The sequence below is a fragment of the Plecotus auritus genome (genome assembly GCF_963455305.1).
Source record: "Plecotus auritus genome assembly, chromosome: 3".
NCBI classification, from domain to species: domain Eukaryota; kingdom Metazoa; phylum Chordata; class Mammalia; order Chiroptera; family Vespertilionidae; genus Plecotus; species Plecotus auritus.
In genome coordinates, this window is record NC_137772.1 from 134,983,246 (window position 1) to 135,004,933 (window position 21,688).

At 44.0% G+C, this 21,688-nt stretch overlaps 1 protein-coding gene across 1 annotated transcript in view; it reads right to left on the reverse strand.

Annotated features, from left to right (window-relative positions):
* Positions 1-21,688, reverse strand: part of PLXNC1 (plexin C1) — a 159,935-nt gene that overhangs the window by 40,663 nt on the left and 97,584 nt on the right. Inside the window, exons 11-20 of the mRNA XM_080659723.1 lie at positions 21,143-21,322; positions 18,955-19,042; positions 15,757-15,960; positions 15,458-15,643; positions 12,810-12,912; positions 9,657-9,758; positions 9,232-9,335; positions 5,488-5,526; positions 5,135-5,259; positions 3,705-3,903 (exon numbers count right to left, since the gene is read on the reverse strand). Coding sequence (XP_080515849.1) covers positions 3,705-3,903; positions 5,135-5,259; positions 5,488-5,526; positions 9,232-9,335; positions 9,657-9,758; positions 12,810-12,912; positions 15,458-15,643; positions 15,757-15,960; positions 18,955-19,042; positions 21,143-21,322 — 1,330 coding nt within the window. The remainder of the gene's footprint in view (positions 1-3,704; positions 3,904-5,134; positions 5,260-5,487; positions 5,527-9,231; positions 9,336-9,656; positions 9,759-12,809; positions 12,913-15,457; positions 15,644-15,756; positions 15,961-18,954; positions 19,043-21,142; positions 21,323-21,688) is intronic.

Here is a 21,688-nt window from a genome sequence, read left to right on the forward strand (position 1 = left end):
CACAAAGGCTGGAGTCGGGCCAGGTGGGCTCTTCTGGGCTGTGTGGACTCAAAGGAATTCTTCCAGGGGCAGCTAGACTGGGATAAGCAGTATCTCATCTTACACTGCTGCTCACAAACGTGGTAATAACCCAGATGCTCATCAGCAGAATTCCTGGGGGCTCTTGTAAAAAATTCTGGTGATTGGGCCCTTCTTTAAACCTACACACCCAGACTCTCTTGAGCTAAGGCCTGGGCATCTGTTGTGTTAACACCTTCTTAGAGGACTCAGAGGCGGGCTTAGGAAACCATGGAGCCCTGCGGTTTCTTTGTCGCCTCTGAACACAAGGTCTAGATTAGTCATACCTGCTGAGGGCTGAGGCATCTTGTCAGACCAGGGCACACAGTGGCCCAGGAGCTGGCCTGTGGCAGAGCCCTACTCACCCAATAGCCCCACCCCTCCCCTCCTGTGATGGCACCTAAACTTGGCCCCTTCACTGTCCTTTTTCTGTGAGACCTGACTCTGGCCCTGGCTGAGCCAGAGGCTTTCAGCACCTGTGATCTCATTCCATCCTTAAATCTTCCGCTAAGCCTGTAGGAAGGTCCCTGCCTCACTGGGAAGGCAGTAAGCAAGCGGTGGCTAAGAGCTCCAATCCCTGGGGCTTCTGCATGCCAGCTGTGGGGCCTGGGGAAACACATCTATTCTGTGGGCCCCAAATCCCCGTGTGCAAAATGGTCATAAAGGCACTTACCTCGTGGGGTTTAAATGAGAAAAGGTGAGCAAAGCTCCCAGCATGATGTCTGGCACATTCAATAAATGGCAGTAATTAATATTATTGTTACTTTACTGCCAGAGCCTGGGAGGTTCATAGGGGTAGTTACCTGAGGTTACAGTGCCAGTGGTGCCGCCAAATGTTTGTGGGGTGAGGCAGGAGGACTAGGGCCGTCAGAGTCCCACACCACCTCGGGCACCTGGTGGGAGAAGTCGGGGCCTCCCTTGCAGAAGGAATTATTCCACTGAAAACAAAAGTATCGCCCACTGGCTCAATGCCACTTCCTCCCAGTGACCACCCCACCCCCTCGCCCCAAGTGCTCAAGATACTCTTCAGGTAGCATTGTGGAATCTTGACCCAGAATCCTCTGCTCAAGGGTGCCCTTTGGGCTTGGAGCCCAGATTTTCCAAATGCCTCATCCGTTTAATGCCCAAGTAGCAAGAGCAAGGCACCGACCAACCCTTGAGGGCCCGGAATTAGAATTGGAAGATCCCAGAAGAAAGAGCTGGAAAGGAAGTTAAAACCAATGACCACGCCCCTTATATGGTAGGTAGATGCGATACACAGAGACACACAGCTAGCTGGGGCTGAGATGCATTTAGAGCTCGAACCTGCAGCTTCTAACCAAGACTCCTACTCCAGTGCTCAATCCACTACCCCAGGGTTCTCCAATGTAGGGCAAGTGGAATTACCTGGAGGAGCTTAGAAAACATGGATAATGGGGCCTCTGCTCAGAGTTCTGGTTCAGTGGCATTGTGGAGGGGTAGCCATCTGCCTTTTAAGACTAAATCCTGGAACTCAGTAAGGATCCTGCTTAGAAAGGTCCTGTTTAGAGGCAGTTGTGGCAGAAACTAGATTGGTGGAAAGCAAAAAAATATTCACCCCAGAAATAACCACTCAACACCTCTCCAAAGCGTGTGATGATTTATTCCAAGTAAACAGAAAAGAAGGCAGATTTCATTAATCTTAATAAATGGGCATTGCCTTGGGAGAGGAAGGGGTTGGTAAAAAAAAAAAAATGTTGTGCATCTATTTGTAAGATTGCATTAAACATTCAACTAAGCACAGTCTATTTAAAGCACTGCTTTTGGATCTAAACTTAAGTAGCCCTGTTAAAACCTGTGGCATAGCAGTATATCTTATTCAAAGTTTAATTAGATTTTGAAACTAGCTACAAATACACAATTATGCAGTTTTGCTGGAATCTGGGTGGTTTGAAATTAAAGAAGGATAAGAACCCTCTGCACCAGGGGCCTCCAAGGGCCGAGGGAGGTTGGGCTCAACAGAACACTCTCGCTCTTCTGTTAATAGTTTATAATGGCCAACATTGACGGAGTGCTTACTCAGTGCTAAGCAACTGCACGCATTTTCTCATCGGCGCCTCAGAGCAGGCCCAAGATCTTCCTCCTCCAGGGCCACAGGTTATAAAACCTCAGCTCAGACAGCCCGGGGCCTCTGGTACGTGGTGGAGTCTTAATTTCGGACCAAGCAGTGGGCTCTAGGGCCCACTCTCTAAACCACTGGAATCTGCACAAAGTTTGTATTTGAAAAAACTTGAAGATTCAATTAGATTTCAGCCAGGATCTTACAGTAACTCCAACAAAAACTCAAAGGGCGGATGGCTCCTTGGGGACTTGCTTTCATATGGGATGACTGGTTAGAACTGAGTGGAATTAGCTTACAGCACATGGGTAGGTAAATGGGTGCTTCCCAGGTGCTTCACAGGCCCCAAGAATAAGGGGATGTTCTTTTCAGTATCTGAAATATTCCCTCCACTCAGTACATTTTCTTAAATGGGCTGACTGGGCTCTGGTTGTTAATGAAGTGAGGTGGGCTCAAAAGTCAATGGGATGGGGTAAGAGGAGAGATACCTGTAATACAATCAATAATAAAAATTTTATTTAAAAGAAGTCAATGGGTATAAAATTTCAGTTATGCAAGATATGTCCTAGACATCTATTGTCCAACATCATGCCTATAGATAAATACACTTAAAAATCTGTTAAGAGGGTAGGTCTCATGTTCTTACCACAATAACATTTTTGAAAAGAGAAGAGTCCTACCTGAGGAAATTCTAAGTGAATGTACATTTGCATAGGCCAGTTACAGCAAAAACAATTTTTATTTTCCCCTCTGTGTGCTCCTGGTGAGGACCTGTGATGGGGAACTCCAGAAGTTAAAAGTTTTTAGCTTTAGATATATAGTTAATGGGCTTAGTAATTGATGCAAGTAGAAAGCTATTGTTCCAGGGACTGGAATGTATGACTGGACCTACCCTGACTTCAAGAGACCCGCAAGCAATTTGACCTTGTGCCCCAGAAGCACTCAAGTGACCGAGATGGTACCTGAGTCATTTTGGTCCAAAGAGAGAAAGTTCACCACCCAGGATGCAGAACAAGAATCACTCCTCAGCCCGGCTGGTGTGGTTCAGTGGCTGAGCGTCGACCTATGAACCAGGAGGTCACAGTGCGATTCCCAGTCAGGGCACATGCCTGGGTTGTGGGATCAATCCCCAGTGGAGGATGTGCAGGAGGCAGCTGATCAATGATTCTCTCATCATTGATGTTTCTAATCCTCTCTCCCTCTCTCTTCCTCTCTGAAATCAATAAAAATATATTTTAAAAAAAGTTAAAAAAAAAAAAAAGAGTCACCAGTGTCAGATGAAGGGATGCTCAGAAAATCATCAAACTGCAGCTTTTATCTGGTTAACCTTTCCCCTGAATTCTAAATCCTTTACCTATACTTTCCTTCTCCTTGTAAAAAGGTAGGCTCGGGTTGAGATGTAAGACAGTCTTTTTAGTGTACAAAACCCTCTGTCTTCTCAGATCACCAGGACGAAAAGCGAGGGAATGCTAACACCATGGAGTTATCCTGGCAAAGACATTAGCATCTGCTAAAAATAACTGCCTATTGTCTTACCTCTGACACTGCTGAGGGGGGATGTGACACTTACCCGCAGAAAGCCAGAAAGGCAGACGGACATCCAGTTTGTGAGGAGTTTTTCAACCACGGACTCAGTGCGTCTCAGCATGAGTTTAGGCTGCATGTTACTGGACTGTTCCATCAAGTCCCTGGTCAGCACCTCCAGGATGCTGGTCAGATAGACCAGCTTGGTTTGCAGTGCGATGGTTAAGAAGGAGGCAAACAGACACCTGTTTAAAAATAGAGCTTTGGTCACAATAGCCAAGACCTGGAAACAACCTAAGTATCCTTCAACAGGTGCATGGGTTAAGAAGACATGACACGTATATTTACATATGTGTAAACTGGAATACCATTCCGCCATAAATAAGGATGAAATCTGGCCATTTGCAACCACATGAATGGACCTTGAGGGCATCGTGTGAAGTGAAATAAGGCAGACAGAGAAAGATAAATACGTGGGATCTCATTTATAGCAAAAGAGATCAGATTATTTGTGGTTCCCAGAGGCAGGTTAAGGGATGAGAGGGGGAATGGACTGAAGGGGGTGAAAAGGTACAAATTTCCAGTTAAAAGATAAGTAAGTCCTGGGGATGTCATGTACGGCATGGTGACTATAGGTAACACTGCTGTGTGGTGTATTTGAAAACTTTTAAGAGAGTAGATCCTAAGAGTTCTCATCACAAGGGGAAAACCCATTTTTTTGTAGCTATCCGAGACTAACTACACTATTGTGGTAATCATTTTGCCATATATTTACGTCAAATCATCATGCTGTACACCTTAAACTTATACAGTTTTGTATGGCAATTATATCTCAATATAAGCATAAAAGAAAAAGATATACAGACTAAAAAAAGCACACACACACACACACACACACACACACACGAAAAAAGGGAGCTCGGGTAATGCGTTTAGCCATCAGCTGTGCTGGGCTCGACACAGATGGTAGTTTTCACGGAAGCCTGAGGGGCCATGGGGTGCTGTCCATGGGTGCTTTTGTTCAGTGTCTGGGTTTCAACCACCTTCATCCTCCATCCATGAAAACCACACGCCAATGTTAACTTCAGCACATTTTATGTGTTTTCAGCACTTGAACTTTAAACTAGAGTGGTAACAAGAAATGAATGTCTTTCCCAAAATTTCAGGGTGTTTTTAAAAATAGAAAATAGCACTTCTGCTTTTTTGATTCAGGACTCATGTTTTTTTTCTTGGTTTTGGGGTTTTGCAGAGTTTTTTTTTTTGGGGGGGGGGAAGGGAGTTGCATGTGTGCGTCTTTAGAATAGAATTTGTGTTGGGGGTGTGATCTGAAATGGAGATTCCCCAGCGGCGTGACCGCCCAGCCAAGCAGCCTGCTGTCAAGAGCCGAGTCTAGGGGTGTGTGGAAATAAAATAAGGAGCTCAGGTTTTATTTTCTCTACTTAATGACTTTCAAAATATAAACAAATTGACTAGTACCTGTCCTTCACTGAAAAATTCTTCTGTTTTTCAAGGGTGTGGATGACAGTAACAAGGAAACTTTTATTACAAATTAGGGCATCCAAAGCTGTGAGACTCTCATTCTTGTCATTGGCATCTCTGTTCTGGAAAAAAAAAAAAGTGTATACTATACTATAATAGAATATAATAACTTAAAGTTAGAAAGTAGATCCACAATGGGTTTTCCAAGACAATGAATTATTTAATATTGAATTCATGATCCCAAAAAACCCACAATAAAAATTCAAAGTAATAATGGAGATGACGACGATGATGTTAACACTATGCAAGTCAGGCAGTCATGGGCTAGAAATGGAAACCTGTAGACTTACATGCATATCTTCAGTGAAGATGTGAGTGAAGCCACCTGACTGAGAGGAAAGAGACACGTTTATTATTCATAACATCCAAAGGAAATTAATAGTGCTTTTTGTTATAATACCCAAGTTCGTTTTAATAAAGCAGAGACACTATTTGCTAATCTGAAGAGCTCCTGGGTTTATGCTCACTGAATAGTCTCTAATACATAATAAATAATTACTCAGCTCTCAAGAGACACCAATGAATTCTGAAAACCCCTAAGAAGAATAATTATCATGGCCTCCGTCCCGTTTTTGGTAGATGAAGGCCTCTCACACTTTAAAAGAACTGACACACAGTTAAAGAAGTAGTAGTTAAATATGCAGACCACTCCTCAAGCCCTATAACTTCTGAGCATAAATACAGAATTGTGTTGGCAAGTTTTTACAGGTCTTAGCTTAGTAGTATCTATTGTCTGGATGCACAATGTTATTCAAGAGAGTGGTTAAAAGTAGAATCAGGAGCCAAACTAATTAGCTTCCAGTCCTGGTTCATCACATACCGGTCACATCACTATTGACAGGTTATGGAACCTCTCTCTCTGTACCAGACTGTCCTCATCTGTAAAATGGGGACAACAGTGATTCCACTTGTGGGCTTGGTGTGAAAATAAAATAAAGAACTGCAGAGTAAGTGCTTGATGTCAACTATTATTGTTGTTTGTATCACTAACTCACAGCAAACTAGACCACAGTGCTGTTGTCCTGCTGCTTTCTAAAAATGTTTTTATGTGCAGTGCTATGTAGCTCTTGGATATAAACTTTTAAATGTGAATTTTTTTAATGTATCATAAATCTTATTAGACTTAAATGATTAAATTTTAAAAGCATGCTGAATAACACTTTAAATGAGTCAACAGAATGAAAAATAAACTCCAGAACATTCAGTGTTCTTTCTTCTTTGGGGCGTAATAATTGGAACATTAAGCTATTTATCTTATTAAACTTCTTCTGCAGAGAATTTTTGCTTTATTTTTTTAGCCCAAGCAAGAAGACCTTAACCATTTTGGCCATACTCTCCCTTAGTAGTAGGCAGAAAAATCAAACGCGATTTGCATCTCCCACTTCCTTCTATTCTTCTGCTCAATCAACTGTAAGTAGATGGGCAATTTAAACAGATTGATTCTTGACCTTAAATAGGGAAATGCCTCCTTGGCTTCCCTAAGGCTCCTCCTTCCTTCCATTCAAATTTCCCTCTGCTAGGAAGTTAGATGCTCTCCTTACCCTTATTTCTTGTCTTATTTTCAGCAAAACAAACTGGTCAACATCATGAAAAGCGAGGCTGTAAAAGTCAAACCCAATTGGCCAGGTAAAGAACCAGGAACTAGTAATGCCTGGTCCTCTGTGAGCCTCCAGTTTCCTTTGGGTTTTGCCTACTGTTCTCTGGTAGGTGTTGACCACCCAAACTCTCCCTCTACCACCCAACCTCCAGGCCCGAGGTGGGAGCTCCCGCTCTCTCAGTAAAGGGCCCGATGAACAGGAGGAAAGGTCTGCAGCTTGGTGTGCCTTTCAATGGGCATTGTCCTAATAGAGTATGTTCCCTGTATCTTTTCTTACTTATTATTAATTCAGCTTGAACTTAGGTCTTCTCGATAGAGTTCTGATAAACTTATGCTCGTTTTTTCCCTGGGTCTTCTCCTTTAATGACTCCTTCTGGCTTCAGTTTTTATGGCTCTTCCAGTTGCCTTTCAAGATTATACATAATCCAGAGTTTAATCAGTTTGGCTTTTTACAACTAATTTTCTTCTCCTAAGACAGTGATTTTCAACCTTTTTCTCTCATGGCACACATAAACTAATTGGTAAAATTCTGTGACACACCAAAAAACATATATATATTTTGCTAATCTGACACCCCTCCCCCCCATGGTATAATTTTGCTTCATTCACGTCATACTTTGCCTTAGTAGTAGGCAGAAAAATCAAATTCTGGATTTGCATCTCCTACTTCCTACTATTCTTCTGCTGAATCAACTTTAAGTAGATGGGCAATTTAAACATATTGATTCTTGACCTTAAATAGGAAATGCCACCTTGGCTATTGTTGTGTTGGCTGTTGTCATTTTTTTATTTGACAGACTAAGGGAAAAGAGGTCAGTGCCCCTGACTGGTATTGCATGTTTTAAACATTCTTGCAGCACACCAGTTGAAAATCGCTGTCCTAAGATAATACAGAATTGTTCCTGGGACTTTTTTAAACAGTTGCAACAGTGCTTCTTTGTATTCATCACTCTTTCTTGCTCTTAATTACTGAATTTAGAAGATATGAAAATTTCTTTTTCAGGCCACAGATTATTCTCTTCAGCACTCAAGAGCAATCATTAACTGTAAAAGCAGTACTCATGTTGATGGTAGAAATCTCTGTCATTTTCTTGGTATTAAATTCTTAATGGGGATGTCCGAAAGCTGGGAAATGGGACTCCTGATGCAAGCTTGGCTGAGGCTCTGCGCCATCATCCTGACTCAGGGCACTGAGGTCCCTCCCTCCAAGGCGCTCTTCTGTAGAAATGGGTGAGGTGGCAAAATGGCAAGTCTTGGCAGCTGGTACTTTTGGAGGATAAGTTTAAAAAATACTTTATAATGCAAAAAGCTGAAGTCTTATTTATAGCCTCCTTGATTTACAACAGTAAGAATTACACAAAAAATATGGTGGGTGTTTTATGGCAGTATCCCAATCTCCAGACACAACATCACATATCACGGTGCCCACTTCTAGAATTATAGAGAAACTAGAAATTGCTTATGGCATGGGTCTGGATTTCTGAACTCTAGGCTTCTGGCCAAAGGTAGCGGAGAAGCTTCTGAGAAGGGATACAAGCTTGCTTTTGGCCTGGAGAGATTTCTAGCTTAGAAGTCTTGGTTTAATCATGCTAATTGGTGTTGATGTATTCCAGAGGTTGGGCCTCTTGGTGGTCACCAGTTCTGGACAAAAAGGGCAGTTTGGTGGAGCTGGGGTATTGTGATGTGGGGTGATGACAGGAAGATGAGTGTACCTCGCCAAAGACTTGGGAGGGTAAATGAAGGAGGCCGCATGAGTGGGTGAGAGAATGGAGGTGTGAGAACATAAGTGAGATCAAAATCCAAAGGGTTGAGTAGACTACCCCTTGGAGTCCTACAGCAAATCCATCATTGCGCGCAGCTACTTCTACTAAATGATGGTGATACTTACTGATTAGCTAAATAATAACTATTGAAGGGAACCATAAAAACTCTACATTGTTAAGAATGGCTGTTATTAACTCAAATTCTCCTAGACATGTCTACTTTCTGCCTCTCGGCCGGTAGTACTTTTCATTTCCAATTGAGAAGTAATAGTGAATAATCTAGTGGCTGCAATGGAAGTCATGCAGATAAACACAACAAATTGGCCAGCCCACAATTTATTGATTTTTAAATAAACTAGCTTGCTTCCCAGCTACAAATTCAGTTCTACACTGGTAGTAAAATAAAGCAAAAATCATCACTCTGAACTTCTGTCCCTCCGAGGTTTTTGTTACTGGACAAAGAGTAATTTCCAGCAACCCATCACTGCTCTGTACCCTAATCAATCCAATTAATAACTATCCGCCTCCCTGATCTGCTCCAACCTAAGCCACTGTTCTGCACCAAGCACATCATCTGCAGCTGCCTGGGAAGCAAACACCCGCTTTAACAATAGCAAGAAGCACCTTCATTATCATTCAAGATTCAGCCTTAGGAACATGATCAATGCTCTTACCTCGGGGAAGAAAGTTCTCAGAGCAAAATGTTTGTAGTCAAGGAAGGGAACAGTTCCAAAACTATCAACCACATCCAATTTATCCATCTGCAGCTCAGCAAAGCCTGCAAAACAGAATCCCAAGAGCAATATTTTAACTCGGCAAACAGTGGATAAAATCTTGTGCTGCTTTGTCTAATGTGAAGTCTGACCCTGGTTTTCATTAGAGAAGAAACAATAGATAATTACTTGGTTGGCTGCAGAGAGGAGCTGAAATAAGACACAAAGTCAGGCCCAGACTCTGCTGTTCAGTTGTCTTCTATTACACAAACACTTCTCATTACCGTGGCCGCCTCCATTTAAGGGTAAAAAAACCCAAAACAACAAAAAACAACAACAACAATACAAAAAGGCTTGTTTTTCTAGAATGAAATTTCAGAGCCTACCGTCACGGATCTCCTTCCGGAGCTCGCTCTCCAGCAGCTCCAGCTGTTGGCTCTGCTTGCGACTCAGCTCCTTCGACTTGTGTCTGGTCACCCCCACGGCCACTGTGGACACAGAGACCCAGCATCAGATTGACATGTTAACTTAAAATAAACAAAAAGAAAAATTAAAGTCATCTCTATTGGGTGACTCAGTTCTTATAGAGAGAGACAGAGACAGTGTAGCATCTAAGAGGTAGAATTAATAAAAAGAAAACCCCCTGTGATGGGGCATTCTGAAGAAGAGGATGCCAAAATGCAACAGAAAACAAAAAAAATCCACTCATCTTAAAAATGAAGACTAAATCAAATCACCTTCGCTTGTATTTTAGTGTTTGAGAAATACAGGGGTGGGCTAAAGGAGGCTTACAGTTGTGAGCACGTGAAACACAGTTTATTCTTGTATTATTATTCATTAATTATTGTATTATTTTCCATACAAACAACTGTATTATTTTCCATACTTTTGCTCACCCCAGTGTAAGCCACATTGCTTACCTGATCATTTGAATTGTGATGACAAATGTCTGACTTACATTATTCCCTCAGAATTCTTCTGGGATTTTGGACTCCCATGACTTTGTCATCTCATCCTGCCATCCCACCCCTCCCAGCCACCCCAGCCCTGCTTTTCCCAGCAGCACTATATTTTACAAGTGAGATCTACATGACTATTAAAATGTTCCAAGGCTCATTCAAGCATGGCGATCCCATGGTGGTGGCCTACTGGCTGAATCTGGCTAACTGATGTCTTTTGTTTGGCCCACACAGCATTTTTAAAAATTTTTGATGTACTTCACAATATTTTTAAATTAGATGATTCCCATTTTTTAAAACCTCTTAAAAATTTGAAAGAGCTGGATCATTGGATCCCAATTTCCCCACAGCATCAGTTTGCTGGAGCTGAGTAGCAGCTAACCCTTAAGAGAGGGCATATGTTCAGTGGGTTTTTGCCACAGTCTCCACTACTCTCTATTGCCCTGCTCAGGTCACTTAACTCATCTAGGTTCCTGGTCCCTGTAGCCATTTAGTTTGTGATCTCTAGTTCTGAGCTGCTTTTCATTTTGTGTTTCTTCTTGTGTTCTTAGAAAAAAAAAAAAGAACTTTTCTCTACAACTAATGTGGCACTTCATACTTCGACTTAACATAGGCATTGCCTTTCTAAGGTTTTCTGTTAATAGTTGCTAACATCTCCTTCCAGATACTCGCTCCTTCACACATTCACTCATCCATCTCTGCATCCATTTACCTTGTGTTTATTGAGTATCTGCTCTGTTGCTAATAACTGTGCCGTCTCTGGGGCTAGGGAAGATGAGGTAAGGCTAGTCCTTTGTTGAGGGTGGTCCTCAGCCCAGGCAGGGAAGATTTATGTGTGTGATTAACTGGCCTCGGAATGAACTCCTCTCGCAGGGACCCTCTTTGCCCTCTCGATGATCATTTCAGGTATTTTTTATGCTTTTCCCAAGTTGTCTACTCCATGACATATCTGGAATCCAGAATTAGGCGTGGAGGCTTACTAAAATCCTGTCCAGGGCTGGCCACGAGAAAGATTACATGTAAACTCTAAATGCTGGGCTCCATTCTGAGAATCCACTGCAGTTAAGCAGCCGTAGGTATGTTTCATTCTAAATTCACGTCCCCGTTGTGGCCTACTAGGAACCTGTGATCTCACCTTCCCCGGCCGCTTTGCTTGTAGAGATTGTTTATGCTCTTTAAGGTAAAGTGGGCTCAAATTGACACGATACTTTTGGCTTCCTTGGTATCTGCAAAGTCCTTTAAACCCTCATCTCTCTTCCCAGGGTTTCCAGGAGGCCCTGTCATCGCAGCTGCAGTGAGTCTGCTCTTCAGTCCTCAATCACATCCTGAGTGAAAGCACTCACGCACCTGGCCTAGCCTGCCGCCCATGAAACATCCCACCTGGCTTCCGCTGGAGATCACAGCCACGAAAAGCTCACTGCTCAGTGGCTGTGCCCACTAGCTCCCTTTACATGCAGTGAGCAGTGCAGCCTGGGAACAAAAGTCCCAAGTACTGCTCCTGGGAAGAAGGCATTCCATATCCAACTTGGGAATTGCTGCATGCCCCACCCTTCCCTGAAGATGTACAATGCATGCTACGGTTAAGACTGCTGACTTTGCAAAGTGGTCCAGGGAGAAACTGTATTTAATTTTGTTTCCTCCAGCATCACTCCCATCTACTGGTAGCAAGGTCTTTTTATCATGAAACTTCTATTAAAAGAAGAAAAACTTTCTAGAATAAAATAATGACAATTGACAATTGTTGAATATTCTTTTTTTCCCCTAAATGGTCTCAATGCTTTCTGTGAGTTACTTCTTTTAATCCTCTCAATATCACAATAAGGTAGGCCCTTTGACTGTAAGGCAACGAGAAACAGAGATGCTAAGGAATTGACCTAAGGTCATACAGCTAGTAAATGGCAGAGCAGGGAACTAACCCAGCACTAAACCTGTTCGGTTTACTGCCTCCACAGCAGATAGAAGCAAGATGAAGTGGAGAAAGAAGCAATATCCAGATACGGTGTTTCACTGTAGACCACACATCATCCCATCCCATCTGATCTCTGCAAGTTTGGCTTATGTAGCTAACTGTGGATCTGTGGTTTCTTTCTGTATTTGCGGCTCAACTTTATTTCTCCAGGGACGTTTAGAAACATTAAGGAAAAAACAGTGGAGCAATATAAGTGGCCTGTGGCTGTAGAGAAACTTGGTTTGTTTCATTACCTTTCAGCCAACTGGGATCTTTGGTTATAAGCAAAGGTTATTTGATTTAGTTTTCATTTTTAAGATGAGTGGATTTTTTGTTTGTTTTCTGTTGCATTTTGGCATCCTCTTCTTCAGAGTGACCCATCACAGGGGGTTTTCTTTTTATAAATTCCCCCTCTTAGACGCTATACTGTGTCTCTCTCTACAAGAACTGTAAAGCATCTTAAACATGTTTAGAAAGCCCTCAACATGCAGCTATTATTCCTGTCCCGAAGTTTGATTTGGGTTTTCATGCATTAATACTTAATTGAAACAAACAGCCCCTGGAAGCTGAAGTCGGCCTGAAGAGAGGCTCCAGGGAATAATTTTTCTGACAAAATTAAATGGGGCACTTACCAAAAATGACGATGACGAGCAAGATGGGAAGCCCAATCAGAAAGTACAGAGGGGAAGCAACTGATTCCTGCTCGACATCGAGCTCCAAGTTTCCCAGTTTGACCTAATGGAACAAAGAGTGTTGTTAAACCCAATGGAGTTCGCCACCATATCTATTTATGCAATTTTCTCCCCCCACGTGGTTTTCCCCAAGATACAGAAAGAGACGGAAGCTAAGTGAGATATCTGAGTTCAAGTCCCATTCTGGAACAGATTAGCTCTGTGACCTTGAGCCAATGAAGAACATTCTCTGTGCCTTGGTTTCTAGATATATCATTTGAGGTGTACTAGGTTAGACCTGGAGATTTTAAATCTGCAGATACCAACGAAGTCAAAAGCATCGTGTCAACTTAAGCCCACTTTACCTTAAAGAGCATAAACATTCTCTACAAGCAAGTTGAAGGGAGGGGAAAGGTGAGATCACAGGTCCTTTTTGCGCTGGGGGTTTAAAGAGGTGAAAACTTGAAGGTGAGAAGCCCCTTACCCTTTGACCAAGGAAGCAACAGACTTTCATCTTTTCTACATCTTGCATTTTCTGGGCAGGCCTCTTTTAAATGAAGCAAAACCCAGTTTGGCAATTCTTCCTAGATGATCCCTGAGGGCTTTTACCAATTTTAGTTTTTGGTTATAAAAATTCTGTACAACTTGTAGAGGGAAAAACTCACTATCAAGCCTTAGTTTTGCATCAACACACACACACACACACACACACACACACACACACACACACACACACACACACAAGTATTAAGGCACATTTCCACCCCCTGAGCTAGGGCAGCCCCCCTGGAGCATCTGAGCAAAGTGCCAGAGCACAGATTCTGGACCCCAAAAGAAAGCCCAGGTCCTAAGACCCAGCTTTGCCCCCTGCTCTCCTTACCAGCTGCAGGAGCGTGAGATAGTTATCCACCATCCAATCCTCACGTTCTTCGTCTTTAAACTGTAGCATCGTCATGAAGACTGCCTGTGCTCTATCATTTAAGTAAGTCGGCTCATGGCACTCCTGCCTAGAGCCCTTTAGTGTCAGCTCCCCGGCTCCCACCACTTACTCTCCAGCTCCCTCAGAACATTCCCCTTGCTCCCTCCACTCCAGCCCCCAGGCAGGCTTCTGACTCAGGACCTTTTGCAGCCTCTGGCTCCTTTCACCTCGCTCACTCTACCGCAGGTAGCCCACAGCTCGTTTTTCTCCTCCTCGAGCTCCTTACTCAAATGGCATCTTTATAGGGAGACCTTTTCTTCCCACCATCAAGAACTGAAGGCACTGCCCTCATGTTCCTAGTCCCCTCCCTGCTTCATCTTTCTCCATAATAATTACCACCACCTAACACATTACAAATTTTTTTTAAATTGAGGAAGGAGGGAAGAAGAAGAAGGAGGAAGAGGAGGAAGAGGAGAAGAAGAAGAGGAAAGAGAGAGAGGGAGGGAGGGAGGGAGGGAGGGAAAAAAGGGAAGAGAGAGAGAGAGAGAGAGAGAGAGAGAGAGAGAGAGAGAGAGAGAGAGAAAGCGAGGAGAATCAAACCTGCAACCCAGATATGTGCCCTGACCTTTTTGGTGTACAGAATGACACTCAACCACCCGGCCAGGCCATCTAACACAATTTTATTTTCTTTGCTATGTATCTCTTCAGGTAACCTCCACAAAGGAGAGTGCTTTTGTCTCATCTCCTCTGCTGTCCCCAGCACAGTGTGGCACTCAGGAACTATTTCATAAATAATGGAGAATGCTAGCATTTGCTCTTCTCAGCTAACTGGACATAGGGGAGCACTAGTGAGTTTAGCAGTTGTTATTGATTTGATGACGATTATTACCATCGTTACCATCCAACAGATGACAAAGGGAGGCCTGGCGAAGCTAAGTGACTCATCTAAGGCCACACAGCTATTAGCTGGTGCAGCTGGGACATGAACACATTTTTGTTTTGCCTTCCAGTCTGAAGTTCTTTTTTTCTTGTCCTTTACCCAATTATTTATGACTCTAGGTCATAAAGCATTTTTTCCCTGTTATAGACTGTGCAGAGCCTCATATGGCATAAACACTGTAAAGGGAGACTTCTAATATGTTTCCCTTCCCCATGGCCTCACATCTTTATTGGGAGACATAAATATACCAGGGATGGGGCCCCCAAACATGGCTGGGAAAAGATTAATCACAGCGAGTATGACTTCATGGTGGAGGAAGCAGCCCACTACCCAGAGATGATCTGGCCTCCGTGAGACTTGAGTGCTCCTCTGAGTGAGCTAAAGAGGTCCCCACTCTGGGGTTCTGCTCAGACTGTCATCTCTGCATTTGGGAAAAGAATGACAGCTCATCCGTCAAGGGGTGTGGAGATTCTGTTTGCAGATGCTACAGTCTCAACGTATGGCTAGAACAAAAGCTATCAAGACTCATTAGCAGTGTAGACAATGATGTGTTCACCGCTCTGACATTCAAATAGGCACGGGGAAGGGTTCTGGCAGCTAATTCAGAGGAAGTATGCCGGGGCTTGCAATATCAGCTTTGTTCATCTTCTATTTAAAGCGAAGATCTGAAGAATCAAGAAAGATTCCATTCTGGTTTAGCCAAGGAGTTCCCCCAAATAAGGCAGCATGCAGGGCGGTCAGGCGACCTACGTGAACTTTCTTGGACGAGGAGGCAATGCTGCTTGCAGCTCTGATGCCTTTAATTTTGCAGAGGATGGTGGTGAGATCTTGATTTCTAGTAATGTTTTCAAAGCTGCAATTTAACTGCTTATTTTCCCCATGGAAGAGAGTAATTTCAATGTCTTTCTTGGAAATGTTGAAGTTATCATTTTCTTTCTGTGAAGAAGAAAGTGAAGATGAAGAAATCAGGGCACACATGGAAACTCACAAACACAGCACACCTTTCCAGTCGAGGGGGGCACAGCCCACACGAAACAGGAGAAACGTACCAGAATTTTTACTTCCAATTCTGTGTCCACCTCGGGGTCTACCCGGTACCCTGTAAATCTGGGGTCCTCGAGGTACTGCAAGCTTCCACAATCCAAGTAGGTCTCCTGAACTTTCAGCTTCACAGTCACATTCGTACGCACTTTTGAACTCTTTAAACTGGGGGCTGAGAAACTGCAGTTAGTGGCCATGCACTGTTCAGAGACCTGAGGGAGAAGAAAAGGGCATTTCACAATGTCATTAATGGGTCCCAGCTCTGGGATTTAAGAACCAAGTGACCCAGGCGACTGAACTTCTTTGTGCTTGTTTTCTCTTCTGCAAAATGGAACAGCAATACCACCTACCTTGTAGGGCTGAATTAACCCTACATCAAATTAAATGAGATGAGGGCTCATTACATTAAATGAGGGCTATATTACATGAGATTATCCACACAAAAATGCTTAGAATAGTGCCTAGCTATTATTATTATTAGTATTGATGACAATGAAAGCAGCCAGGGGATGATATGGGGAAAAAATGGTATGCAGAGAGAAGTAGGCTTTGCACCAATGGGCCTGAGTGTCCTTTGCTTGAGTCCTGGGAAACCCCCGGGAAGGAGGAGAGGAACCCCCACGAGGCCCAAGCTGGCTGAGCCATGTCGGGAATCTCCCACAGGCTCCAGCAGAAACCACTAACCACAGGGAGGAAAGGGCTCTGCAGGCCCGACAGAAAATAGGGGAACACAAGCTACAGGGACAATTCATTCCCCTGGAAAGAAGAGCATGAAGGCTGGAAACAATGCAGAACGGGTGGCCCACTTTACAGGCTTATTTATAAAAACTAACACATAAATATTGGCATTTTCGGGAGCAGAGAGAGGGGCAGAGAAAGCTGCTAGGAAAGAGAGGCTGACGAATGTTGTACAGAAGAGCAATAAAATGTGCGGAAAGGAATTGGTCAGGTGGGGAGTTTTCCTCTTTTTATTTACTCTCTAATACTGGCATATACAAAGGAGGTAGGAAGAGGCCAGAGGTGGGAAAATCTGATGCAAAGGGCTGAGATGTGGACAAGCAAAACCTCCTTCTCCCTTCACACCTTTCCAATGACAGCCCGGCTCCGGCTCACATTCTGGCGCTGCGATGAACACCACCGACCTGCTGCCCTACCTTCGCAGCAGCCGTAACCCCAGCAGGCTGGCTTCCTATTAGAGGTGTCTTCCAGGAAGATGATCGGTGACGGGGGTCACCCGAACCTCATTATCCTCAACTCTCTCAATTTCCATACTAGTTTTCAGCTGCCACTATCGGAAATGCTCTTTTTTTTTTTTTTTTTTTTTTTAGTTTCCAAGCAACTGCTTGGTCATCTTCACTGGCCATCTTATATTTGCTTTCACTCCTTAAAATGGAGCTACTCTGCAAGGTTCCACCCCAGGCGCTCCTCTCTGCTTCCTCCGCGCTCTCACTCCCACCATGCTGTGCCCATTCTCCCTCTTACGGCAGCTTTGCGAAGAGGACCATCACCTCCAGCTCCTCACTCTGCCCAGCCATCCAGACCTGCCCCCTTGAGAACAGCCCAATGGACAGCAGAGTCACCGGACCCGCTCACATTCAAACACACCTGCACTTGGCATGAGCACTCTCATCGGTCTCCTGGCCTTTTATCAGTCACTGCCTCTCCCACGCACCACTGCCAAAACACTCATAAAGGCACCCATACTCACGCCACTCCCTGCTCAAAGACCTCCAATTCTCCCCACCACCTGGAGAATTAAGGGCAAAGTCTGTCTGATACTCCTGCCAGCCGGCAGCTTTCCAGCCAGCCTTCTCACTCATTCCCGCCCCGCCCTCTGGGTGCCAGCTGACACATTCCCACCACAGGCTTGGGAGTGACCTGTCCTCGTCCTCTGCACCTGAACTGGCCTTCCCGTCCCCACCTATCCAGTCCTACCCAGCCTGCTCCACTCGCAGACATTCTTAATCCCTCCCCACTCAATCCCCCTCCTGTGGAAACACACAGTGCCCTCTTGGACTTATGGGGTTTCTGAGTGGGCCGGGAATCAGAGGCCTAGAATTTGAGGATAACCCATGCTTTCAATTTCAATGCCAGCGGGGATTGGCTGTTTCCCTCCATGAAGGCAACGTGACCATCTTATTTACTTTTCCCCCTGCGCCCATCAAAATGTTTTGCCCACAGTAGATGCACAATAAGTTCTACTTGATCTAGGAACAGCGCTGGGAGGGAGAGCAAGTCCATGCACACGTTCAGGCCAGGCCTCTGGCCAGAGGGTCAACCTACGCAAACAACTCAGTGGGATGTGATCACATCATGGGGACATGGTCTGGAATCAGATACAACGTGAGGCTTGAAACTGGCTCTGAAGCACGTCAGAGGATGGTCATGTGTGTGACAAGGCTGTGAGGATGACTTAGGAAGGCCTCCTGCAGCCTGAACCCACACTGGAGCCGGGCCTGTGAGGGCTCAAGTGGTCGGGAAGTGGTCAGGCTGGGCCCCATCGAGGCTGCAGCCGCCACATCTTATTAAAGCAAGACAAAAAGGGAAGAGAGGGTGAGGAGAGCATTTGGGAGAAGTTCAGACCTGCACTCAGAAACCCCACCTGTACTGGAAACCCATATTTCTTGAGATGAGGCCCGTCTGTGAATCCTGTTGGTGTAAGAACAGGGAGGGGTGGACGCTAGACCGCTGAGTGGAGAGAGGAAAGGCAAGAGGAGGCGAGGTCAGAAGGAAGGGACCAGGTCGGGTCAAAGAGACAATGGCAAGAGAAGAAGCCTATGCTACGACCTCTGGGACTTTAGAGGTCACTGACCCGCTGGACTGAAGCTCTCTGTGCGATGGAACACCCCCTGCTCGCCACAGGAACGCCATTTTTCTTTACATCACACCTTCCCCACTCACACAGCGTTTTCACACGTATCATAAACATTGCCTCATTAGTGACTCACCACCAATCATACACGGAGGAAATAGCAGGTCCTGTCATACCAAGTTCATTCCTTTCCTCTCTGTGCCTCAGCTTGAAATACTCAACACAGGTATAAGGTCTTATTATTTCCTTTAGAGCACTGATGGTATATATCATACAACAGGTAAGAGCATATGTCACAAGGCACAGAAATAAACTATATCCCCCAACATATTTTGGTGTTATAAAAGTAAAATCATCCTTGAAAATAACTATTACAAAGCAGCCGAAGACTTACGTTTATGTTTCCTTTTAACTCATGTGAAATGATTAAGTTGTCAATTACATCAAAATTTCTGCCCATGATGGTTATATTTTGACCACCACTGCAAGAAAAAAAGCAACAATAAGAGTTTCATAGTAAACACACAGGTCTTTGTGTTTATGAACAAAGCTACCAATTTATTCACACTTACCATGAAACTCAGTTAGATTTGAGAGCAAATTAACAAATCTTAATTTCAAATGCAGGACAAATTTTAGAAGTCTTTATAATGATACTGGCTACAAAGTCATAATTTTTAAGATACATACATATAAAAAATCAGGTCATATCCTGTTATAATTTGTAGGAAATGCCCAAATCCTTTCATGGAATTTTGAGTTTGTTGTGTCATGTTGCCACATATAATCAGATCATCAGCTGTATCTTGCAAAGGTTTCACTGAACAGAATGTTGTTTGATTGCTGCTTAATCTATATGAAGATTCTTCAATCTAACAATTTTCAAAATCAAACTCCCTACCTACCAATTATATTTATTTAGGGAGACAGAAAACACTTTGGACAAGGTAAAATTATAAGTGACAGCAAACCATATAAATAACAGCTACATTCTACCTCCCCAAAACCAAGCCGAATGAGTTCATATATTCTTAGCACATAATCGCAAATAAGCAAAGTGGTCATTAGATGTGAAATAAACAGCTGTTCACAGCTCTGGCTGCCCTCACACTCTCGTTTGTGTAGGTCACTAGACACTTATTCCAGGGGACAGGAGCCTGGTATGTCAGCTGGGCCCATGACGACAAGACCGGGATGTGGGCACCAGCAGGCTAATTGTGTAGGGCAGAAGAAAGACATCAAGCCCTGAACTTTCCCGTCACAAGGAGAAAGGGCCCAGCTGGCCTCATGACAGCCCGTCGCCGTTACTAGAAACCAAGCCAAGCCTGGCCCACGGCCGGACTGCAGAGCCGTGTTCTTGCCCAGGAGTCACTGAGAGACACAGGCTCAGAATGTCATAGGTGACTGGACAGCAAGAAGCCTCTTATTTTATGGCAAAGCAGAACACTGGCATCTTAGCGCACTGCACCCCGGGAGCCTGGGCAAGTCATTTGAACACTCCATGCCTCAGTTTCCTCATCTGCAAAAGGGGCCACTCAGAGTAGAGCCTTTCCGTTTGTGAGCATTAACTGAGTCAATAGCTATACCACAACAGGGACGTGGGGAGTGCCGCATCAATGGGCGCTTTCATTCATAGGAAGGAATTAGACCCAGAGCAGGGACTGTTATGCTTGGGCCTTGGTTTGGAAACGTCAGTTTTCCTCATGCCACTGTTATGGGTGGAAATATTGAAGCCCTAATCCCTAGTACCTCAGAAGGTGACTGCTTTTGGAGACAGGGTCTTTAAATAGGTCATTAAGGTTAAAGGAGGCCATTGGGGTAGGCCCAAATCCAGTATGACTGGTGTTCTTATAAAAAGAGGAGGTTAGGACACAGACAGGCACAGAGGGAAGACCATGTGACGAGAAGGCCATCTGTGAGCCAAGCAGAGAGGCCTCAGAAGAAATCAACCCCGACAGCACCTTGATCTTGGACGACTAGCCTCCAGAAGTTTGATGACACAAATATCTGTTATTGAAGCCACCCAGTTTGTGGTACTTTGCTATGGAAGCCCTAGCAGCCTAATGTGTCCACCTCTCACTTAATCTTAAATAAGAATATTCAAAGTGATTTTTTTTCTTTTTCCTTTTTAAAGCTTCATCTGTAGTTTCACCTAGACAGTACTTTGAAAGTAAGCTTCATGCTGTGTTAGGTGAAGAAACTATTTTAGGGTTATTTTCCAAAATCTGAATGTGAATGTAAATTCAACTAGGGAAATATTTTTTTTCTTTGGACTCATCTGGAAAGGTTTATTTCAGAATTTCCATCTCTCATGTAGGGAAAATCCTTGAAATTAGATACTGCTTTTGATTTAGATAGCTCCTAATACTTCCTCCAATTATTCAAAACAGCTTACTCTAAAGGTTTTAAAACAAAGGATGTAAGAAGGGAAAAGCTTTGTGTCATGGTAGAAGTGAGACAGAATGAAGAGGGTTATGTGTCTGTGCCAAATGATTCCTATATGAAATTGAGTGAAATTCATGAACTTTACGTACCAGACCTTTTTAACCACAACGAGAGAAAAATCTGAATCTGGAAAATACCTGATCCAGGTGGTAGCAGGATAGATGAGGGAACAGCGTGGCAGAGCAATGTAAGACAAAGACCCCACAGAAGAACAGTTCCCGCCATCGAACTGGATACACACATCCTTCATTTCTTTTCGGCTTGATGGCAGAGAGAACTTCATATGGGTGTCATTTAGCACGTGGCTCACCCGTACTCTAGGAAGGGGTAGAAACAGAACTCAAATGAAACAGATAGCCCAGCTGCTTACCAACAACAGTTCATGACTAGCAGACAGCTGCAGGCAACTGCTGATTAATCAGTGCCACTTATCCTGTTGGGGTATTATCCCAGGCAGGGTTCCTCTTTCTTTTGTGAATGTTTTTGTTTTGTAAATCCTCACCTGAGGATATTTTTTCCATTGCTTTTTCAGAGACAGTGGAAGGGACAGAAGTGGGGTGGGGGGGAGGCGGAGGGAGGGAGAGAGAGAGACAGACAGAGAGAGAGAGAGAGAGAGAGAGAGAGATCAATGTGAGATAGACACATTGATTGGTTGCCTCCTGCATATGCCCCGACAGTGGGGG